This window comes from Haplochromis burtoni, unplaced genomic scaffold, assembly GCF_018398535.1.
Source record: "Haplochromis burtoni strain Fernald_Lab_line unplaced genomic scaffold, NCSU_Asbu1 Contig_484, whole genome shotgun sequence".
Classification (NCBI taxonomy): domain Eukaryota; kingdom Metazoa; phylum Chordata; class Actinopteri; order Cichliformes; family Cichlidae; genus Haplochromis; species Haplochromis burtoni.
The window spans coordinates 308418-330957 of record NW_024582845.1 but is presented as its reverse complement, the minus strand read 5'-3'; the positions used below and the strand labels follow the sequence as shown (position 1 = coordinate 330957).

General features: G+C 41.0%; 1 protein-coding gene across 1 annotated transcript in view; it reads left to right on the top strand.

The window, feature by feature from the left end:
- The window catches only part of shroom4 (shroom family member 4), a 95993-nt gene that overhangs the window by 29846 nt on the left and 43607 nt on the right, over positions 1 to 22540 (top strand). Inside the window, 1 exon segment of the mRNA XM_005946751.3 lies at positions 5755 to 5906. Within this exon segment, the coding sequence (XP_005946813.2) occupies positions 5755 to 5906 (152 nt within the window).

Below are 22540 nucleotides of genomic sequence, written 5' to 3'. Positions count from 1 at the left end.
GTGTGTAACAGTGATCCTCATTGTAAGCAACGTTAAACATCCCAGCACTGCAGCCATTTCTGCCCCTGGTTTGTTTTCATAATGAAAAACTCATTAGAAACAAGCGAACATAAGTACTGTGTCACATGGGTTCAACACAGCCTGGCGGCCTTTTTGCATACGTGTGTCTGTGTGCGTGCATGTGTGTGTTCTGTATTTTACAGTAATGTGTGTGTGGAAGTGGCTTCAGTAGACACAGTTCAGTGTGATGTACATTACATTTCACCGCTCCCTGTGAAAATGTTTGGTGTTCTCACCTCTGTGTAGGGGTCAAAGGTAAACTTCAGCTTCAAAATGATGTCCTGAAGCTGTTATTGTGGTTTTAGCCGCTTATTAATTAATTGTGCTCTTTATTTTTTTGTTTACAGTGGTGCTTTGCTGTGGCATAAACTCTATAAACGATTTATGTTTCATAATCAGCTTTTTATTAGCACGGTTCAAGCGTAACACACTTGAGTTTTTAACAGCCCAGGGCTCAGATGTTTTTAAAATGTTAGACTAGGTAAGAGTCAGTCTGTACCTGAAGTCTGGATTAGCTTTTCACTATAAATAATCCAGATCAAAATCCTGTCTTCCTTTCATTTAATGATATTTATCCCTGTCTGTCAGGGATGCTCAACATGCTTTTACTGAGAACAGTTTAACGTTCATCCTACAGCTTCCCTGTGCCTTACTTTCCTGTAACCCTAGTTTTATAGTGTTAGGCTAGTATAAATGATCTAACCCAGTTTCACTAACCATCCGTCTTTAGCTGTCAGTGGTGCCACAGGGTTTGTTTGCTTTTTGGGGACTGAAGAAAAGTTTCAGTGGTTATAGGTCGGGAGGTAGAGTACGTCATCTGTTGATCACAAGGTTGGTGGCTCCATCCCTGGCTTCTCTAGTCTGCGTGCCAAAGTATCCTAGTGCAAGATACTGAAGTCCAAGTTCTTGCATCCATCAGTGTGAATGTGCGTGAATAGAAAAAAATGCTTCCGGGAATGTGTTTGAATGGCTAATTGAGACATGTTGTGTAAAGTGCTTTGAGTGCTCACGCGGAGTAGAAACGTGATGTATAAGAACCAGTCAGTTTATCATTTGCCCTTCCTTTGGTCTTTCTGTGTGGAGTTTGCATGTTCTCCCCATGTTTGCGTGAGTTTTCCCCGGGTACTCCGGCTTCCTCCCACCGTCCAACGACATGCACTTTCTGGGGAAAGGTTAATTGAAAAATCTAAATTGCCCATAGGTGTGAATGCGGGAGTGAATATGGTTGTCTGTCCGTGTGTTAGCCCTGCGACAGACTGGCGACCTGTCCAGGGTGTACCCCGCCTCTCGTCCTATGACAGCTGGGATAGGCTCCAGCACCCCCCGCCACCCTGAAAAGGATAAGCGGAATGGATGGATTTATTGAAACGTACATGGAAATACAGGTAACAAGGCACAAGCAGAGTTTGTAGATTTCTATCCAGTTTGAAAGTCATTATTAATAAGTCAATAATACCTTTGTTCTTCAACACAGCCCAGACTCTCTTAGGCAGCGTTCTTGTAACTTTAAGTAGTCTTCAACAATAGTTCTCCAGGTTTCTTAAAGGACAGTCAAACCTTTTCTTTGGATGTTAGCAACGTTTAGATCAGTGGTTCTCAAACTTTTCACAGTGAGTACCACCTCATAAAATATGGCTCTTGAAGTACCACACTTATGACCCACCCAACTCCCCGTTGCTGGCCGCGAAGGATTACCGCCCACTCGCAGAAGAAGTGGATCGGATTCTCCTGGCTACCAGGAGTTTCGGCATCCAGGCGATAGTTCCCGACTTACTGATGGCATCTCCCGCACCCCCACCGATTCTCCTGGGGGCCTCTGACTCTTCGATGGTGGCTAGGATCTCGGCACGGTGACACTGTGGAAAAGGGCTGCGTTTTTACCATCAACTTAACAGCGCCGTGCTGCCTTTGCAGTTTCAAGGCCCAGGGAAACGAGCCCGCAAGCACTCCGTAGTGGCCACGACAGCTGGCGATAAGCAAAGGCTGCTCTTCATAGAGGACTCAAAGCTCTTGTGTAGTCTTTGCATACCTCCACAATGGTATATTATTTAATCTTTAAAAAATGGAGACTTTCTGCACACCACCAGAGAGAGTTCAAGTACCACTAGTGGTACACCTACCACAGTTTGAAAATTACTGCTTTAGATGATCCCAAACAGCTTCAGTAATGTTGAGGTCCTGGCTCTGGGGAGGATAATGTTTCACAGTGTTTTTCTTTCCAGTTATGTTTCTTTAATGCACTGGCAGTGTGTTTGGCAACTAATCAGATAGTTTCAGCATGGTATTACAGGATGGGTCACAATCTGTTGATGTTTTTGTGACAGGCTGCTAATAATAAAATGCCTAAAGATACAGTTTAAAATTGGTTTCCTGTGAAGTTAACTGTTATGTGCAGAATTAAACAGGTTCATCTCTTGAGTTAGGTGCCCTTTGTTATCCTTGAATGATTAATAGTTAAATAATAAGTCATAAAATTATTCCTGGTCAGGTACAAGGAAAGGACTGAAAGTGAGTGGGGAAAAAAAGGCAGCCAATGCCAAAAGGCTTGAGCACTGTTGCTTGAGACCGAGTCCTTGGAAGCAAATACAAAACAGTAAGGAGTGTCTTAAGACATTTTCACAGTATAATTTGACAGCCAACCTGGAAAACCCTATATAACACTTACCTGAAAAAATGATGACTTAAGAGAGTAACACCTCAATCTGCCGACCTGACCCCACCCTCATCACCATTGATGTTACTGTTTTAGGTCCTTCCACAACAACTGTTAATAGATGCTCCAGCAGGGTTTTCCAGAGAGGTGTTTTTTGTCATCTGTTTGCTATAATTAGGGATGTTGATAGAAAACAGTTTTCTGGCATTGTTCCTCTCAGGTATGATAAATGGACACAGGCCAATGCATATTAGAAAGACCTGATGACTTACCCTAAGTCACTAAGTCATCATTCTTAAATTGGACTCTTAAAATAGTTTTAAAACAGCACGGAAACAGAGTGCTACCAAAACCCAAAGTTGTGATAAAAGTGTCCCTTTCAAATGTGACTAACTGCTTAAAGTTTTTCATGTTTGGATGAAAATATTTAACCTTTGAAGTCGATGACAGCATCAGACCCAGGAGAGCTCGGCAGAAAGAATGAGTTAATATGTGAAAGATCTCACTTTATGTTTGAGTTGGCTCGCAGGGCCGAGTCCCCCGCTGCGTGTCTGTAAAATCCTGAAACCGTGAAATCAGACCTGTGTTTCCATGACACGCATTCCTTTGATTTTTTTTTTTTTTTTCTGAAGCAGTAAAAGCAAAAAAGTGAATGAATGAATGATTAATAAAAGAAGGGGCAGGTCTGCTCTCCGTTTCCACCCTGGAATATATTCCTTTACGTTTGCCCCGGAGACATCTTTAAAGAGCATTTATTCTGGGTTAATAGTGGAATTCACCTGGGGTTGATATCTGAAAGTGATGGATAATAAAACCAGCTTCTAGCTGCCTGGTGACCTCTGACAAAGCCAAAGAAGAAAAAGGATTTCAGTCACTATTTGAGGGTTGTGAAATTTGGGGGTGGGGGGCGGCCCGGGATTATTATGTATCTAATGATTATTATTAGATACATACCAACAGCATTTTATCACTTATCTCTGAAACAAAGTTTTGTGTTCTCAGATTACCCAGTATCAGTGTCTTTAGTTTAAACACATTTAAATTAAGACAGTGGTTTGTGAACAGAAATCTGTTGCCACCTTCACTTGTGCTTTTTGGTTTGTTTGTTGTTGTTTTTTTGCAAAAAGGTACATTTTTGAAACTGTTTTAGCTCGAGAGGCAGTGAGAGAAAAAATGCATGACAGTGCCAACATACTTATAAAAGATGACAAAGTGTTTGAGTTGACCGATTAACACACAACCCAAAACTTGACGACCTCGCCTGTGCGTCACCTGTAACAATGGTTTTTGACACCTCAGCATACGTCAATAAAGATGTGGTTTAATGACCTTTTAGAATAGTTTCCAAGGGTTTTCCAAGTGTAGCTGCATAGGCAGAGACCACCCTCACTAACTTCTGAGGCACACCCAGTCATTTGTTGTATAAGCAGGACTAAAATATGACAAACCAGATTGGCCAACAAGTTATCCGGTTGAGAAAATGCAAGATGAGATAAGCGTTCGAACTTTCAAAATAAAGCTTGTCCACTGATTCTTTTCTGGCGCGTTGGATTGTACATGATGGTTGGTCACTAAAAGACTTCCTCCCCCTCTAATGCAGCGGTTTCTGTGAGGCATGCAGGTATGGATGCAGACAGTCAGCTGAAAAATACGACGTAATCATTAGAGTGCGTTCACACCTGCACCACTTTCTGTTTAAAACGAACTCAGGTTTGTTTTACTCCTTGCTGTGGTTTGTGTGTGGAGATCGGACAACGGCGACTGCACGGACTCTGTCAAGTTTCGAATCTAAACTCTAAGGCGGTTCGTTTATAGAGAGAACATGGTCCAGCCTCGACTAAACTACCAGGTGTACGTCGCAGGTCTGAGCAGAGTAGCAGGTATGCGTTGCATCGGGGATGCCACAGAGTACTGCAGACCTGGAGAGTACACACTGCAGCAGTAAACCATATAATCAACCAATGACTTCCTGCATTTGCTTTGTTCACAGCTAGCCAATAAGCAGACATTCTCATGTGGTTGTAGTACGGATGCCATGAGACGCGATCAAGTACTTTGTGATGGAAAAGTTCTGACAACTTGATGGTTTGATACTTTTTGATGTTTGAAGAGAATTTACAGTAATGTTTCCGATGATCGAGGAAACAACTGTTTTATTGATGCTCCCAGGCTGCAGCATTTTTAAGTGTAGGTAAACAGCGCGCATTTTCCATCCTGCTTTTCCAATGAGCTACTGTCACTGTCACTGATGACACACTACCTATGTGGAAGCGTTAGTACTACTGAAACGAGGTGCCAGCAGAAGCGTTATAGTGCATTTGCAGTGACATGCATATTTCTTCTTTGGATGCATGAGCATGTTGTTCCAGTACTTCTCTAAATGTGGGAATAAAACTGCAGCAAAATAAATGACAAAAAAAAGATCCGTCCTGATTTTTCTGTCATTGTTGGCCTGACTGTCTTCCTGCCGGTGGTCCGCTCAGTAAGCAGGTCATTTGCCCCGTCCGTCTGTGTGTTCCTGTCTTTTATTTCTTTCATGCTTTTTCCTCTTCGTGTGTGTGTGTGTGTGTGTGTGTGTGTGTGTGTGTGTGTGTGTGTGAGATTTATGGCTGAACTGAAACCTCTCACCACACTGCACCGCACAATCGTCAATGTCTCACTTCTCTGCAGCCTAAAAAACACCCTGAAACATCCCAGCAATGCATTAACGGCACAGCCTTCACCACTGTGTGACCCGCAGTCACCTCTGTGCCAAACACACACACAGAGTCTATTACAGGGGAATGTGATGGGTTTCTGTGGGATGTTTGGTTCGGGCTGTTTTTGGAGATGCTGTTTAGGGTGAAGTTGCCAGGGGGACAAAGACAGTTTAACAAAAAATGTCTTCAAAATGGGCTTTAAAGGAGTCGTTCTGGCAGCGCTGATGTGTCTTTGAGTGACTTTTTTTATTATTAGAATGATTTCTTTTTTTCTTGAATGTCCTTCTGTTTGCCTTCCAAGTGTCCTCTTTCATCTCAACCAAATCGTGTCTTTGTCTGCAGATCGAGGACGGAGGGAAGGCTGCCCACTGCAAGAAGCTGAAAGTTGGTGATGAACTCATTAACATAAACGGATCCCCCCTCTACGGCAGCAGACAAGAAGCCCTGATTCTCATTAAGGGATCCTACAGGATACTGAAGCTCACAGTCAGGAGGTAAACGCTGTGAGAACTACACAGATCCACGAGAGGTTCATGCTAGGGTTAGCAGACAGAGCTGTGGGTGGAGATGTCGTTTGACAAAATCAGAAGCTACGCATACCTCTCACACAGACTGATTCAGTGCTGCTGCAGAAGCAGCTATACCAGCATTCGTGAGAGTTCATTTATTTATTTAGTTCGTTTATTTAAATAAAAGTTTGCAACGGTGAGAGGAACTGAACAAGAACAAGCTGAGATAATATTATAATGTGTAATTACCTCTAACAAAGAACCTCGGCGAACGGGCTCACGAATGAGGTTATCACTGCAACATCGTCCAACAAAGTCCCCCTGCAGTTTTGGTAAAGATAATGACTTTGCTGTGATTCTTGGCTGTATTTACATGTGAGATTGTGCTGAGAGAGAAAGTCAGAAGAAACAGAAAGGCTCTTACTTTGTTCTGAGAGCGAGGGCTTCATGTGTTTGCAGCTGCTGAGCAGTGGGAAACCAACGAGTGCAGGAGATCGGTTACAGAGCCGCACTGTCAATTTTTTTACCCGGTGCTCCTTTTCTGGGGAAGAAAGCTCGAAAGGGGAAGGAAAAGGCACCAGTTGGCAACAAGGAGGTGACCTGAAGGGTCATTACTGAGTAAGGTTTGTCAAAATAAATCAAGACTCAGATACTAATTGATTTAACTAGTTTATGTCAACATCATTAAAGTACTGAACAGTTACCCAAACTCTTAACCTGGTCAGTGCATATTTTTGAAGTCAGTACACTTCACCTTTAAGGTAAAGACCCTACAATATTAGAGAGAAACCCCCAACAGTCAGACTGTCCCCTATGAGCAGCACTTGGAGACGGTGGGAAGGAAAAACTCCCTTTTAAAAGGAAGAAAGCTGTGGCTGAAGCAGGCTCAGGGAGGAGTTGCCAAATGTTGTGACTGGTTAACTATTATCAGTTACCCGATAGCCACATTATAGTATCGTTAAGATAGTGTGCTGCGGTTAATTTACAAATGGTCATTACAGCAGGTACCACATGTTTCATTTGGCTCGTTTTATACTGCGTGTCCTTCCTGATACAACCCTGAACCTCTAACCCCCTGATTTGTGTCTTCTCAGAAAATGGTTTTGAGTATTGAGTATTTTCCTGGTTATCAGTATCATGTTTGAAATTCCTACCTCTCACCTGTCAGTGGAGCCAGAATCCAGGAAAAGGTCACCAACATGTAGCCACACATCTGAAAGCATATTGATTTGTTCTCCTGATATTTAGATTGTAGTATTGATATTTTAACCTTGTACAATGTACATTCACGTGCTTTGCAGACTGCCGTGTGCATGCTGTAACAGTGTACTATCACCAGGGGGCAGTGTCAAATGAGTAATGCGGTTCACGCTTATGATATTGCCGGGCCTTTAGTTTGGTCTCTGCAGCAGGGGCTAATGTTCTTCGTCTTAGAAATGAGATGATGTGAACAAAGTTGTCGCTTCCTTTCTCTTTTATTTTTCAGCCATTCAGCATTCGGCCTATTCACAGCATCATTCCCGTCAGCCTCTCTGCTTTTATTTTGAGGCATGTCAAGCTCCCAAGCTGAGATTGCAGATTTCAAAAAATAATAATAATTTAAAAAAACAACCATAATAGTCAAATAAACGGCACTCGTACATAAACTTCATCAACAAGTAATTTCGTGGCTTCACAGTGAACGTTGGCTCATTCGTCTTCTTTGACTTGTTGACCCCTAATATCGTGTTTAGTTTGATTCTCAGCATTGGGAAGGAAGGTGAGGGAGGAAGTCGCCGTCCTTTTCCCCGGTTCATCGGCACCTAAAAGGCGCGTTCTCACACTTAAGATGTTTTTCACGGGAAGTCACCTTTGACTTTCAGGGTGTCTGAAAGGAAACCGATGAGCAGTGAGGGCGGAGTATAGGTGACTCTGCTTGTGTGCGTTTGTTGACATCTACACCAGCAGTTGTATATCCTTAGTGCTTTATTTAAAAGTCATAATTGCTGTTATTCAAAAACTCACAGGACTGTGCACACATCCAGAAGATTTTAACTGACACTTGCTCTGACTTGGACTTTTGCATTCACTTCATGTTTGTAACTCTGACGTCAACTCTCTTTAAGCACCGTTTATGGTCCTTTCCAGAAAGAACAATCTTGCTCTATAGCAGATAAATCCCACCTGTGTTTTCTGTTTATCATTTAGGTACTTTGCAACTAGCGTGCTTGTCAGAGCTTCCTGCTGAAAACAGCTACGCATTGTTTCTCCTCAGAACTTTAATGTTTGATTCATGGGATGTGTGGGGTTGTGTGTAGTCTAAGGTGCAGGCTCCAGCGCAGCTCTGGACCCTACACTGTAGCTTGACATGCACCTTCACAGAAGTGTAACTGCAAGTTGAAGTGGTGCACACTCCTCAGCAGCTTGAAAGGTCTGTTTAGGAGTAATATGCAGTGTTAACACGCTGTATTGATTAACACAAGGATACACCTTATTGAGACATAGTAAAAGGGTAGAAATTTGTGCACAAAAACACACAAAGGGCAAAAAAACATCGTTTGTGTTTTGGCTTTGGAGCTGGAGCTAATGACAGGAACAGTTTCAGCCCGTCAACTAAACTCCAGTTGGCATCTTAATGTGGATTAAAAAAGTGCAGGGGGAAAAGAGCAGCAGATCTGAGCTCTGGCATTTAAATTATCAGGAGCTGGACTCAACCGATTGCTGCTTTGATTGAACTGTGAACTTCAGCTATTTATCAAGTTCTTTTACAGTGAGTTCAGATATGAAATCTAATTTAATTTGCGTGTCAGGTTTTTGTTATCACTGACGTTTTGACAGTTTTGAATATCAGTATAATAAATCGACGCAATGACAGGAATTTTAACTGTAATTACATTTGAATTGTAATTATTTCTAACAAAAATAGTTTTAATCTGTTCATTCTGAAAACACACCAGGGATCAGCGTGCTCGCAACTGTTTTTAGATGCTTGCTTTTGTGCTTGTGCTGCACAGCCATCTGTCTTTCTCAAGAACCAACAGTAGTCCGCAATCACGCCCGGATCAAAATCTCCCTGATATCAGTTCTCCATCACTTTTCTATCTTACATCAAATCTGTCCTGCCTGCTAACATCTTCAAGATTTGGTGGAAAAACACTTGAGGTAAGTGCGTCTTCAGTGTCATTCTGGCACTCCTGAGCTGATATGTTTTCATTGTGTTATCCACAAGCTCAGCATAATTCTCTGCTCTGTGATTGCCAACAAAATTCGGGATAACCTGTGTTAATGCTTCCCATTGCTGCTGATTCAGGACCAACCTTACCTATACTTGGCGTCACTTTCCTTGAGACCAGACTTATTTCTTGAATGCTGAAGGGCGTCGCTGTTTCTGTCCAGCCATCCTAAGTTGTCCAACAGTTGGCATGTCATAACTGGGGGAAAAAAATAAAACAAACCAAAAAACAGGTAATGAAAATGAGTTCGCAAGTGATGTCAGCAAGTAAAATTTGTTAAAGTACAGTTGACTCCCAGCAGCAAAATACTGGTTGATCAGTGTAATAAAGTGTTTCAACAATGGGCGCTCTGTTACGGGGTCGTTCGGGGAGGCCGTACCTGTTTCTATAACAAGCAATTAGTTCAGAGCACACAGAATGAGTAACTGGAGTTGAGTTAATGGCTGGCCTGATACTCTAAAATGTTTTGACAGATTAGTAATAGTCATACTACCATTTGTATTGGTAAATGTCATTAAGAATACGTTCATTTGAAACCTTTTTAACTTTAATACTTCTGACCCATGTGAGGACACGTCACAGTCTTATCAGCGATTTGATTTGGGGATATTTATTCTGGTACTTTTGTTGGCTTGATTGACTCTGAGCCTACTTTGAATAACCCTTGTTCCTCTCTACCGATGTGAGTAGTCTCTCTCATATTTCAGGCCTGCTTTTACAACAAAATGACCGGGTGTGAATTAGTGGTTAGTGAGAGTGGTCCCTGCCTATGCAGCTTCCCTTGGAAAACCCTTGGAAACTGTTCAAATAGTCATCAAAGCACATCTTTATTGATATACTGAAGGTTCAGAACTCGTCTTTAAGAGTACAGGGGAGCTCCTCTTTATAGGGGAAAGGGTTAAGGGCTATTTGTTTAGACTAAACCTATATGTTTCATCTTAAATTGCTGCTCAGACCAATTAAGCAGCTAATAATATCAACCAGAGCTCTGAGAATTGCATTAAAACAACAAAAATCGGACATTTTGCCAAATAAATGAAGAAACGAGCTGCATGTTTTTCCATAACATCTGAAAAAGTTTTAAATTTAAGTTGTAAATATCCAGAAAGTCTGAAGCTGCTAACTTGGCAGTACATCTACAGCGTATCTATGTAACCGATCAGACTGTTAGTGTTGAGTGTTTAGCATATGTGTGGACACATGTCGGCTCTCACACAGCTTTGGGAAAGCCCCAGCATTCAGACATGCAACACATACCAGACACCAGCACCCACTGTGGGTTTCACTGGGAGAGTTCTCATCGCCAGTTGCATTCCTAAAGACATTTCTGTCTGTCCACTGGTCAATCTGTCAGCCTGAGCCTGCTGAATATGATGTACAGTGTAGTACGCATGTGGGTGTAAATACTGTTGTGTGCATGCCTAACAGAATTAATCCGCCTGCTGCAGAAACAGGAGCAGAAAACCCCGAGGTGCTGGACGGCTGGTCTGGTTTCAAGGCCAGAACAAGGCGCGTTGCTGCCAAACAGCTGTCTGAAGCTGTCCAAGGAGACAAAGCAGTAGTTGTAACACCACTAATATCTTGGATTTACATCTTAAGTAAGTTAGGTAGTATGGAAAAATCAACGCCAGTGTGAGAGAAAAGTTGATAAAAACAACAAAGCGTATGGAAACAGGGAAAGCTTTTTCTTTTCTCTCCCTGCAAAAAAAAGAAACCATTATATATAAACATGTGTTAGATTTCAGCCTTCATCCACTAAGTTGCAACAGTAAATGTACACTTGGCAAATTTGCACATGAAGATGTCATTAAACTGAACAAAACCTATGAAGTAATCCTTCTATCTAAAGCTCAGATCCTACTCTTATTTGTTATGAAATTTGCATGAACAATATGTCTGCAAGCTCAGTGTGGATTGTGAGTGAGACTGGACAGATCGGTCTAGTCTGGTGACAGAAAGAGATCTGAGCCTGAAAGCAAGCATTTCATCTACGTTCCCACCCTTGATTTATCATTGAAAGAATGAGATTGCAGATACAAGTTGTGGCAATGACAACTCAGAGGCAGGATGCGGAGATTGGCCATTTGGTAGGCGCTCAGAGTCATGCTTGTATTCCTCCACATCGAAAGGAGCCCGTTGGGGTGATTCACGCATCTGACTAGGGTGCTTCATGGGTGAGGTGTTTCAGGTCATTATCTCTTGGCTGATTTGGGGAAACACCTTGGCCTCCCGTCAGAAGGGCTGGAGATTAATCTTGGCATCTGTTGGACTGTTGCATGTTGGACCTGGATAAACACAGGAAGATGAAAGGATAATGTTTACAGTGTGGGTGACGGCATAATATGCAGCAATTGGCAGGTGGAGGAAATGATCTTCCTCTAAAGGTGGTCTGTGCTCAGAATGCACATGATTTTTGCCGTTACAATGGTCACCATGTCTGAGGAAGCAATTCTAGTCAGAAAAGCTCACCGTTTTATATCTGAGAGATAGACTATACATTAGTGAAGAATGGCAAATTAAACCAAAGTGCATGGAGTCTTTAAGAAGGATTTCTCTGCAAATTATGTACAGCAGCTAAAAGAAAAAAAAGTTCCACCTAAACTTATGTCCACCTCTGTTTTTGTATGAGTTAGAATTATAAATCGTCGTTAACAATGGCCATCCTCCACTGCAGTTGTATCATGCAGTCTGCACCCTCTATTAAAGCTGGTCTCCTAATTGGTGGGAACACTTTTATGTCCCAGAACAGCTGAAACTGTGGCCAAGAAATAGGGAGCCTTCGGTTAGAAAATGGATGAATTAACTAACTGAATGAACTTTAATTAAAGTTAACGTTAAAGATTTCCCCCTCACCCTCTTCTCTGACTGTTTGGAGCTCAGGTGGTTAAAAATGTGGGCGCATCTCAGCTTAAAACTCATAAAACAGCATAGCCTTGTAAAGATGACATTCAGTATTATAACCTCCTTCAATCTGTGCAAGCTCCTCTGTATGAATCAGCATTTCTGTGCCATTAGCCTGCGTGTTTCTCTGTCTGTGCCCATAAAGAGGTATTATTTGTTTTTTTGGCTGGAGTGCTCTTATTTTGGTCGCCCACACATAAATTAAACCCCCTGTGATTGACACGTTACTGACACTAATGACCAATCACAGCCTCTGTATTAGGTGGGACTGTGTTGCACTTTGACCCTGACGCTGTGCCAGTCACGTCACCCGCCTGCCAGTCTGGTTTTAGTCATTACTGTACAGGAACAAGGAACCCTCTGAAAGTACTGCACACACACACATACTGGCTGGCCAGGGATGATGAAATGCTCACATTTGCACACTTGGCTCTGCTTGTATACTTTTAACAGTGGAAAAGGGCCCTTAGTCAAAAGCCAAAACTCATTACCACCTCTTTTAGTAACACATAGGGGCTGTTGGTGCAGAGATGTAAATGGATGGACGTTCGTGTTCCTTACTACATCTTTAGTGGGAATGTGTTAAAAGCGTGACATGCTGTGGTTTGGTGGGACAGATATTTTTGGCTTGGACTCGGTGATGCCAAAAAGTGGCTAGCTGAACAGAAAGTCCCTCTTTTGCCATTAGTTTCAGATCAGACTAATTTAGTAGCATTACAGTGTTTGTATGAATACTTGAAACTGCAAAATGTGGAAGATTAGTTCACAGTTCACAAGTTTACAGTTTCAGTTAACTCAACACCCATTTTTTTGTGTGCTTTCATTATAAAAAAAAAAAGAAGAGCAGAACAGCAGTGTTTTCCTGCACATAGATGTTGCTTCGGCTGGTCACCAAGGTATATAAAGGCCTACCATTTATTTATTTATTTATTTTTTTGTGTGGCACATTTGGCATTTTAGCATCTTTTTATCCATTGGTGCCTCTGGTGGTGCAGTGGTTTGCACAATTATTGGTTTATTCTAGCTGGAGACACAAATCCACTTTGGGGTTGCGTCAGGAAAGTCATTCGGTATAAAAGCATGCCAAATGAAACATGCCGAGCTGCTAGCTGTGGTGACCCCTTGTAGCAAGGGAGCAACCGCAAGTAGCTTATAACATGTTTTTATCCACCAGAGTTACAGGTAGTGCAAAAGCATGGACGTAGCCACTGCAACGTTACATAATGACTTTTGGACACATTTTGAATCCTCCATGTTAGTGTTTTGGTCACAACATGTTAGTTTTTAGAAGCTAGAATTTACTATATTTGGATAAGAAGCTATTGTGCTAATCCAGTGGTTAGCTAGCTTGCTTATGTCCCAGTTACACAGACCTCGAGACTTGCTGGCAACTACTTGGTAACTACTGGTCATTTTGGAAAAAATAAGTACTGCTAATGGTTGTAAGTAGCTGCTGTAGCCCCATTCACATGGGCCTAGAGATCAGTCAGTTGCAAAGAGGTATACGAACTGTATGTGTCGTTTGCATTGAAAACGACACGTTGTAAAAGTGAGCAGTACAGAAGCTGTACAGGCTGAGAATGACAGCTGAATAGTTTCTGAAGTTTGTGTCTTTTCCTCCATACAAAAAAAGATGAGGGCCTCATCAAGCACAGGAAATATTTCAGGTTGATAAAGCACAGCCCTATCAGCGCTTTACAAGCTCATAGTCTGACAAGGCCTGAACAGCGCCCTCTTCTGGAACCTAAGCTTGTGCCCGTTTTGTCTTTTTGCTTGGCAACCTAAAGAGAATCTTTCAACCAATCATCTTGTTTTGTAAAAATTTGGCAAGACTACATTTAATTTACATTTAATTTCTTTTTTCCCCACCAAACTAAAGCACTGCTATGTTTTTACATCTGTATGCACATGTGTATGTGTTTAATAAAGGTGAGAAATTATCCTGCACACTCGTTCTGTTATTCTAAGCTCCATTAAAGCTCAAATGGTCTAAACGGCCTTACATGGGGAGTAATATTGTGGATTATTATGTGCTCAACACGTTTGCCTGTGGAAACATCAGGAAGTCACTCACCGGGGGTCCCCTGTACAGTAGTGGCTTCTGAATAAATGGTCTTTTCAGCCGATGGGGCCTGTGGGGAAAATGTACACACTGTGGATTTAATTATGAGATGTAAATTCAGTGGAAGGAAATGTGGAGTTGGCGAGGAGAGATGATGATTTTGATAATAGTACTTTTGTGCAACTTTTTTTTTGCACTACTTCTTTTTTTCTTTTTCGCTAAACTCTGCTTGGAAAGCTTTGAAATAGAGGCTTGTGTATGATTTACAAAAGGGCGTATTGTGTCTGAGAGCTTTCCATTGCATTTACAGTAAGGACTTCACTCTCGTGCCTGTCGGCTGCTACAGAGATGTTGCATTTAGTCTGTTTTCTATCTGTTTCTTGCCATTCTTAGCGCCATTGTTTATTCTTTAAATAAAACACATTCAGATCAGACTTACTACATTGTCCTGTTGCTGAAAGAGGAGCAGGCCAAAGGAAGGCCCACAGGCTAAATCTGGCAAACCGCAGGATTTTACTGACCTGCCCAGCAGTTCAGTGGAGGGTAAGAAAAGGGGAGTGTGTTTGGGTCCATTTTAGCTTTTATTTTCAGGAGTGATGCTTTATGGCTCCTTTAACAAGCCAGCTGAGGGTGAAAGAGACCCACACTATTGTTAACTGCTGCTGTATTTTCTCTTAATTAAGACAACCACTGTCTTAAAAATGCTTCTTTTAACAGAAAAGCAAAAAAACATGAATTTGAGCATCATTTTATGAAGGACAGGGCAGTAAAGAGCATTTTTGTCCTTAATTACCCCAAAACAGGCCCAGAATTGGCCACACTATATAATAAAAATCACACTAGCATACATGAAGACATGCTTATGTAGATATGATCATTTGCTACATATTATATAGGGGAGTTCTTCATGTGAATTCGATATGACTGACATATACTTCTTTTGATATGTCAAAGGAGGGAAATGCCAGTGTAAATAACAACGCTAGCTATCCGTATGGAAACAGTTTGCTTTATAATCTATTTTACATAAATGTGAAAATAATTTTCAAAGTGAGCTCCATGTTGTAATGAGCGATTTGGATCATAAACTCACTAGAAACATTTTTACAGAGATTATACATCAAGAATGAAGCCAGTAATTTTCCCAGACTTCCGTACAACCTGAAGTCTCTGTGCAGCTAGGGGAGTCGCCCCCTGCTGGCCATTCAAAAGAATCCAGGTTTAAGGCACATCTGCATTGGCTCCACTATGTCTGTCTTTTATGAACAGTCTGTAAATACCACCTGTTCCACCTTCCACTGTGGAAATTACCTGCGCCTCTGTACACCTGTCTTACTGGACTTTGATGGCTTTCAGTAGACATTTTGAAGCTCTTTTCTAACTCATAAATATGTTTTGCATAAAAGGTTAGCTTCATACATCTATAGGAACATCATTTCCTCTGCTGCGTTGTTGTATCTCTTAAAAAATGAAATGAACATCTCATTCACACATTTTCCTACATAAATGAAACATAAGAGCCTTTTTTAAGCGTCTGTGTTCTCTGATAAGAATAGTTTTCAGTTTCTACGCTTGCCAGCCCTCTGCCCTCCTTTTCAAAGTGTTGTCACCTCGGAGTATTTTTGTCTCTTTACATATTTTGGGGTGTTTTTAAGCGAGTGATGATTTTTCCAATATATTTCTGGAAGTGAAGTTTGGGGATGTTTTGTTGGCCCGACCTGGAAATGTCTCTTCTATAGTACTTCCTGTTTTCAGAGACCTTTTGTTAATTTCAGCTGCAGTGTGTGTGTGAGTGTGTTTTGGCTTCCCTCAGTGGTGGGCAGCCACGGAGCATGCAGGAGGACATTCTTCAACTTTTGGATCATTATTTCCTGTTCTTCCCAGAGTTTCCCGTCCCTGCTTCCTGTCCAGCTAATGTGTTAGCAAGATTTGTGTGTTTACTTGTGTGAAAAGCAGCGTCTTTAATGGGAAGCGGACAAAGATCAAACAGTTTATTTACAGCGACTGATGGAATAGGAAGCTCCTCTGTACATGCAGGTGTACATGCGCCTATGTTTATATTACATTTGCCAGCCATGATAACAGTTACATGAACCCGGAAGAAGCATTTAAAATGTTAGTTTTATTCGACCATTTTGATGTGTGCAACTGTAAATGGAAGCACCAAATCTTTAGAACTTCAGTACCAAAAAACCCGTTTAGGGGGCGCCAGTGAACTACACATAGCATGAATCTTAACTGGTGCGAAACAGAAGCGATCAGTATTTATAGAGTCAAACTGCTTGACTTTCTTTGTTGCATCTCACTTAAGCTATTTTGAGTGATTCCTGTACGAAGAATATGTATCTGTGTGAATTTAAGAGGAAAAATCATTTAATAAATGTGCAGCAGTAACAAAATATTTTGGTAAAAAAATGTGAGTTTACAGATAAAATGTACTGTGTCTTCAAAGTCTGGATAAACCAGTGTCACAACGTAAAAATGTCTGCCTGGTCTAAAAAGTGAGCCTGCATTCTTTTTCATGCCCAGCAGGGGGCGACTTCTCTGGTTGCAAAAAGATGGGGAATGTTCATTATTAGAGTCTAAAAGCACAATTATCCAAAGTATACTCAGTGACTAATGAATGGTACATGACTAGTTGTTACCCAGTGAACACACTGTGTCTTCAGTTACACGTAAACCTCTCATTCCACGTCAGGGTTAACAACCAAGCTGGTGAAGGCAAAATTTGGTGTTTTTTGCTTTTAAAACACTTTAATTTAGATTCTGCTGCTCAGCGGGTGGCTCAGCTCATCCCATACAGCCTCCCCCACTTACTGCAAATCTGCAGACAGCTTTGCAACCACCTCCCCCTCAGACCCACCTTTCATACAGTTGATGGCTTATCTGTGCTGTGCTCCGGTCTTACTGCTGCTTTCCACGTACAGGTTTCCCTTTATCAAGAGGAATATGGGAGGTCTCAGTATCGAGACATAGAGCTCTTTTTCTCTATGATTTTGTAATAATGAAGAAGACTAATATGCACTGTAGAGCAGAAAGAGCCAAAGAAGTAAAGCCTCGGTTTGGGTTCAGGTCTGTAATTTGGCAGCTTCGGTTGGGTCTGGGTGCTCTGGTTTCCTCCCACAGTCCAAACATGAATGTTAGTTTAATTTAATTAGAAAGCCATTGGTGTGGATGCAGGCATGAGTCTGTCTCTCTCTGTGTTAACCTACCTTTTGCTCAGTCTCTCCGCACAGATCAAGGTTATCTCGCTCATACCCAATTTCATTTTTATATACGTCTCTATAAATCCTCTGTCATACTCTGTCAGCAATCTGGTAAATGTCTAAAACTCATAGAGATGAGACGACAGAACAACAGGAAATACCCACCGACTCAGCGAGGCAAAGGCTGGAGTTACGTGGCAGAAGGAGAATACGTAAGGAAATTAAAATGATAATTACAAGAGAGCCTGACATCACGTTTGATGATTTTGACAGCGTAAACACGACTTTATGACAAAGCCCTTTCATCTCGACTCACCCTTTCATCTGCGCTTCACATTAGTCAAACATTTGTTTTTAACCGAAGGCCGCAGTGGGGAGGAGGGAGAGGAGATGAAAGAATGGAAACAGGGAAAGTGGCTGGGGGAGAAAAGAATCCGGGGTTTGTGGGACTTCTCTGGTATTTAGGTGAAAGAAAATGCTGACATGTTTTGACATGATTCCTGACTCAGAGAGGAACGTGAGAAAAGATGACATGTAGCAAAGCTGCAAGATTTAGGCCATTAATTTAACACGAAATTAACTAGTAGTTAAATCAGGTCATATGAGCTCAGTTTGTGTGCATTGTCCCTGACAAATAAATGGATGGATGGATTAACGGGGTGGCTGTCAGGAGGGAGAGCAGCGCATCTACTGATCGGAAAGTTGGTGGTTTGATCCCTGGCTCCAGTCTGCATGCCAAATTGAGCAAGACCACAGATGCATTGGGTATTAAACCAGATGCTTCCATCTAGGTGTGAATGTTAGCTAGAAGGTAAGTAAATAACTTACTCTTCTAGAAGAAAGTGCTTGTTTGAATGGGTGTGAATAGCAGGTTGTAGAGAGTAGAAAAGCACTAAGTCCATATGTATATCCGTCTATTTACCATTTACAAATAGGTAGATCTGTCAATAGACACATAGTTGATGCATGGATCAATGGAAAGATGAAGGGATCAATTGATTGATATGGATATAAATAGGTAGATGAATGGATGAATAGATGGTAGCTGGATCGGTTAGACTGATGGTAGATGGACTGATAAGTAGGTAGGTGATGATATATGATAAGTGGGTTGATATAAATTAATAGATAGAAATATGGATCAATAGATCTAGATGGATTGATTGATTGATGGGCTGTAGGGCTGCCACGATTCGACTAGTCACGATTACGTCCACTATCAAAATCGTCAACAACTAATTTAATAGTTGACGCTTCGTTTGAAGCTTTGTAAGATCCCAAAAGACGCAGGAATAAGTAGTAGGATTTAAGAGTGTAATAACGGATTGAAGCAGAAGATGGCAGCACTGCATGTACAAAGATGCCAGCTGCCGTTAAACCCCGAAGAAGAAGAAGCTGTGTCCCAGAATTCATAGCGCAGCCCAGCTCAGTTTACATAAATGGCGGCAGCTACTCAGGTTAAACATATATAAGTCACTTAGATAACTTAAACATGATATTGTTTGGCATTTTTTAGTATTTTATTTGTTCCTGAGTAAATCAGTTTGGCTGAGATTAAAGTTATAGTTTTTACACAGCTGAATGAACGTCAAGCAGACAGCTGATTATCAGAAGTGTGAGATGCTCGAGAATATACTCCGGTGTCCCGTTATATTTTAGATAGCAAGGAGTTTATTAAACTTCATCTAAACAATCTGCAGATTTCATTAAAATTTAATAAACTAACATCTTGTCTTTATTTTTAGTTAGCACATAGCTTAAACACTTAAAGCTGTAAGCTAATGATAGTTATATAAGAGCAGATGCTGCTGGTGCAATAAGCTGTACGTTTTACCTCCAATGGATGATGATCTGATTAGTCAACTAATCGCAAAAATAACTGGTGACTAGTCGACTATAAAAATAATTGTTTGTGGCAGCCCTAATGGGCTGGTAGATAGGTTGAGGTCCGTAGATTATGAATGGTTGTAAATGTATGTGAATAGGTTGATGACAGCTAGATAGGTCGATGGCTAGATAAATAAATAGATCCTCAAATCAATAGATGGATTGATTGAAATGGATGTGAAGGTTGATGGATAGATTACTAAATATCTCTAACTGTGCATAGAAGTGGTAGAGTGTGCCGAGCCTTTAATTATATTGTTTTATTTTATTATTTGACTAAGCCTCTCCACAGCCGCACTGCACATCAGTTCATTCACATCTATGAGAAGATAATGGCTTCAATAAGTGCTTGTTAATTTGAACCAACTGAAACCAGGTTGCCATCTGGTGGCTCCACTGTGGTTGTATTATACATAGTGTCTCCTTTTTCTTTAATAATCATTTTTTACATCAACTGTTCACAAACAGAGGTCAAGTTTGTTTCTTACTGAATCCTTTGTCATATCAGTGGTGTACTTTCATGTACATCAGAAATGCTCACATGGGAAATGACTGAATTATCAAATTTAGGTTTAGAAACTAACTCGTGCAGAAAATGAGACACAAAATTGTTGCAGATTAAACTATATCCCGAATTCGAAGAAAAACTCCAGGAAAGGCATCATTTTTAAACATTAAAAGTTTGCAAGATGATGAGGAGCAGAGGATATGTGAGGCACAAAGTGCTTGGTGATACTCCAACCTCAGAAAATTAATGGAAAATGTAATAGAGAAAAATTAATAAAGTAGATGTGGTGAAACTTTCTACCTAACTGGTAAAAATAAATAAAAACTAGAAACTTTACAAAAATAGAGAAATGAAACAACGTTTTTGTGTTTAACTAACAACAATAAAATAAAAGTACAGAAGAATTTTAGTCTTTGCTGGTTTCAGTTTTGTTATCACAGCGTGCCTCCACTGTGAATCAACCTTTCCCAATATGCCTTTACTCTCAACTTCTTATGTTTCAGCCTTCAGCTAATACCTTTTATGGTATAAGGTTTAAAAAGATTAAATCTAACATTGAAACTAGTACAAACTAAGCTAAAACTAAACATTTTTAAACAATAAAAACTAAACTGAAACTAGCAAACCTACTCTGGAAAGTACCTGAAATAACTGAAACTAATGTGAATTGAAAACTTAACAAAAATAAAACAAATATTTTTAAAAATGCAAAACTGTATTCACTGAGGCCTCAGTCAGGTACGTCCAGAGACCCTTGACAATCTCTAGTCAAAAAAATGCTGTTTCCAATGACACTGGCAGGTATGGTTGAAACATTACGGTTCTTTGTTGTGCAATACAATGCAATTGGCCCATATCCTGCTCTGTCTCTGCTGTGGGTTTATTTTTCCAGATGAAACCTCCAGGATCATTTAACTCCTTAAAACGTCAATATTAATACCAGAATCGATGTGCTTCATCAGAGTACGGTTAAATAATTAAATTTCAGCTCACAAAAGTGCCTCTAATTGTGAGTATTAAGCTCTCTTAGTCTTGATTGTTTTGGGGGATTGTAATTGAAGTGTGTTGACGGGTAAAAGAGGGCATGATTACCTGGACATTCCCAGTTAAATTAGCTGTAATGTCAGTGATATCCTGCCTCACCTGTATATTTAGTCTAGCTCAATCAGTTGTAGTGTTGTTTGAATGTTTTAGAGATTAAAACAAAATCTTAAGTTAAACATTTCGCTTCCTGCCTCGCACTGCTGTAATCTCTCTGATTTTGTCCACAGGCCGGCTGTTTTAGCAGTGCTACTCTATTTCGCAGTTTTGTTTGTTCGTGTTCATTTGAAACATTCTTCCTGGAAGAGAGTTTCTCTTCTGACAGCCCGGCTCATCTCGCTCTACATGGCGAGCGGTTTTGTTTCTTTTGTTGTTTTTCTTGTTAGTGAACGCTTGTTTGACTCTGTCACAAAGGGATTTGTGGGCCCAGACACACACACACACTCATACTCAAACATACTCGATTCTGAGGGGGAATTTTCCACAGACAGATAGCTGGTTAAAAAGTACACTCACACACACACATCCCGTTGTTTTTCTTTTTTTTCTTTTTTGTACCACATGGCCCCTGGAGACCGGTGTAAGACTGAGATCTGCGGTGCCAAGAACCATGAAACACAATAGTCTGCCCCCCATCACTCCGTCCCAAACTGAACAATAGACATTCCTGGCATTCCTCAAAAACCTCTTCCTCACACGCAGATAAACACACACATACATACACTCTGGGTCTGATTAGAGCCCCAACTGCAAATGATTTTGGATCTGACACTGTTTAGCATGAAATATCGACACTGTGAACAGAAGAGAGCGTGTGTTTATGTGCTTTAGTCTGAGGGTTACTGCTCTCCTGCAAAATGTTAAATCAACAGGATGGACACCAACTTTTAGGTTGGAGTTCACTTTACATGAGCAGAGTGGCATGCAGAGCTGGGACTGAAACTGAAAGGTCTTTGTGACAGTGATGGTCAGATTAAAACAATTATAAAAGTAGCACCCTGCAGAAAACTGCAGGTAATTGTGACAATCTGCCAGCAGGCCTAGCAGCTGGTGGTTATATCACTATCAGAGTAGCTTTGTGTAATCCACTGTTAAAAATAATCCCTATTTAACCAAAATGTGGTTGTTGTGAAGCCCGTCGCTTAATCATTTGTTTGAAGCACGTCGTTATACCTTCTTCCGCTTTGACCAAAGTATATTCTGATTGGCTGCCCCTCGCAAACAGAAGGTTTAAACAGGAGGTGTGTGTCGCTGCTGTGCTTCGACAGCATTCAGAGTTCAGTATGGACTTAAACAGAATATTCAGAGCAGTCTAAAGCCTGATTCAGAGAAGTATGTTAATATTTTCTCTTTAACCAGTTTAGACGCCAGTGTGCTATGAGGCTCATTTGGTGGCATGGGTTCAGTACGCCCCAAGCTACTGCTCTCTCTCCTACTTTTCCTGCCCAGGTAAGAACTATATCTTGACTGATTTGAGAACCAGTTTAAAATAATTTCCAACCAGTCCGAGACCCATGTTTTGGATTATATTCTAATGAGGTATTTCTCTAATATCTCTAATGAGATATTGGAAATGGTGATTAGCTGCCCTAACACTGTGTTGTATCAGCATTAACATGTGGTTGAGTCTCTCCTAAATGCGTGTGGTCTGCTACAGTTTATCTGTCTCCTCCGGCCTGCTTTTTATTAACTGGCCCATTAAACTGTGATACATGACACTGGTTTGACTCCCCCCAACAGACAGACACACACACACACACACACACACACACACACACACACACACACACACACACACACAC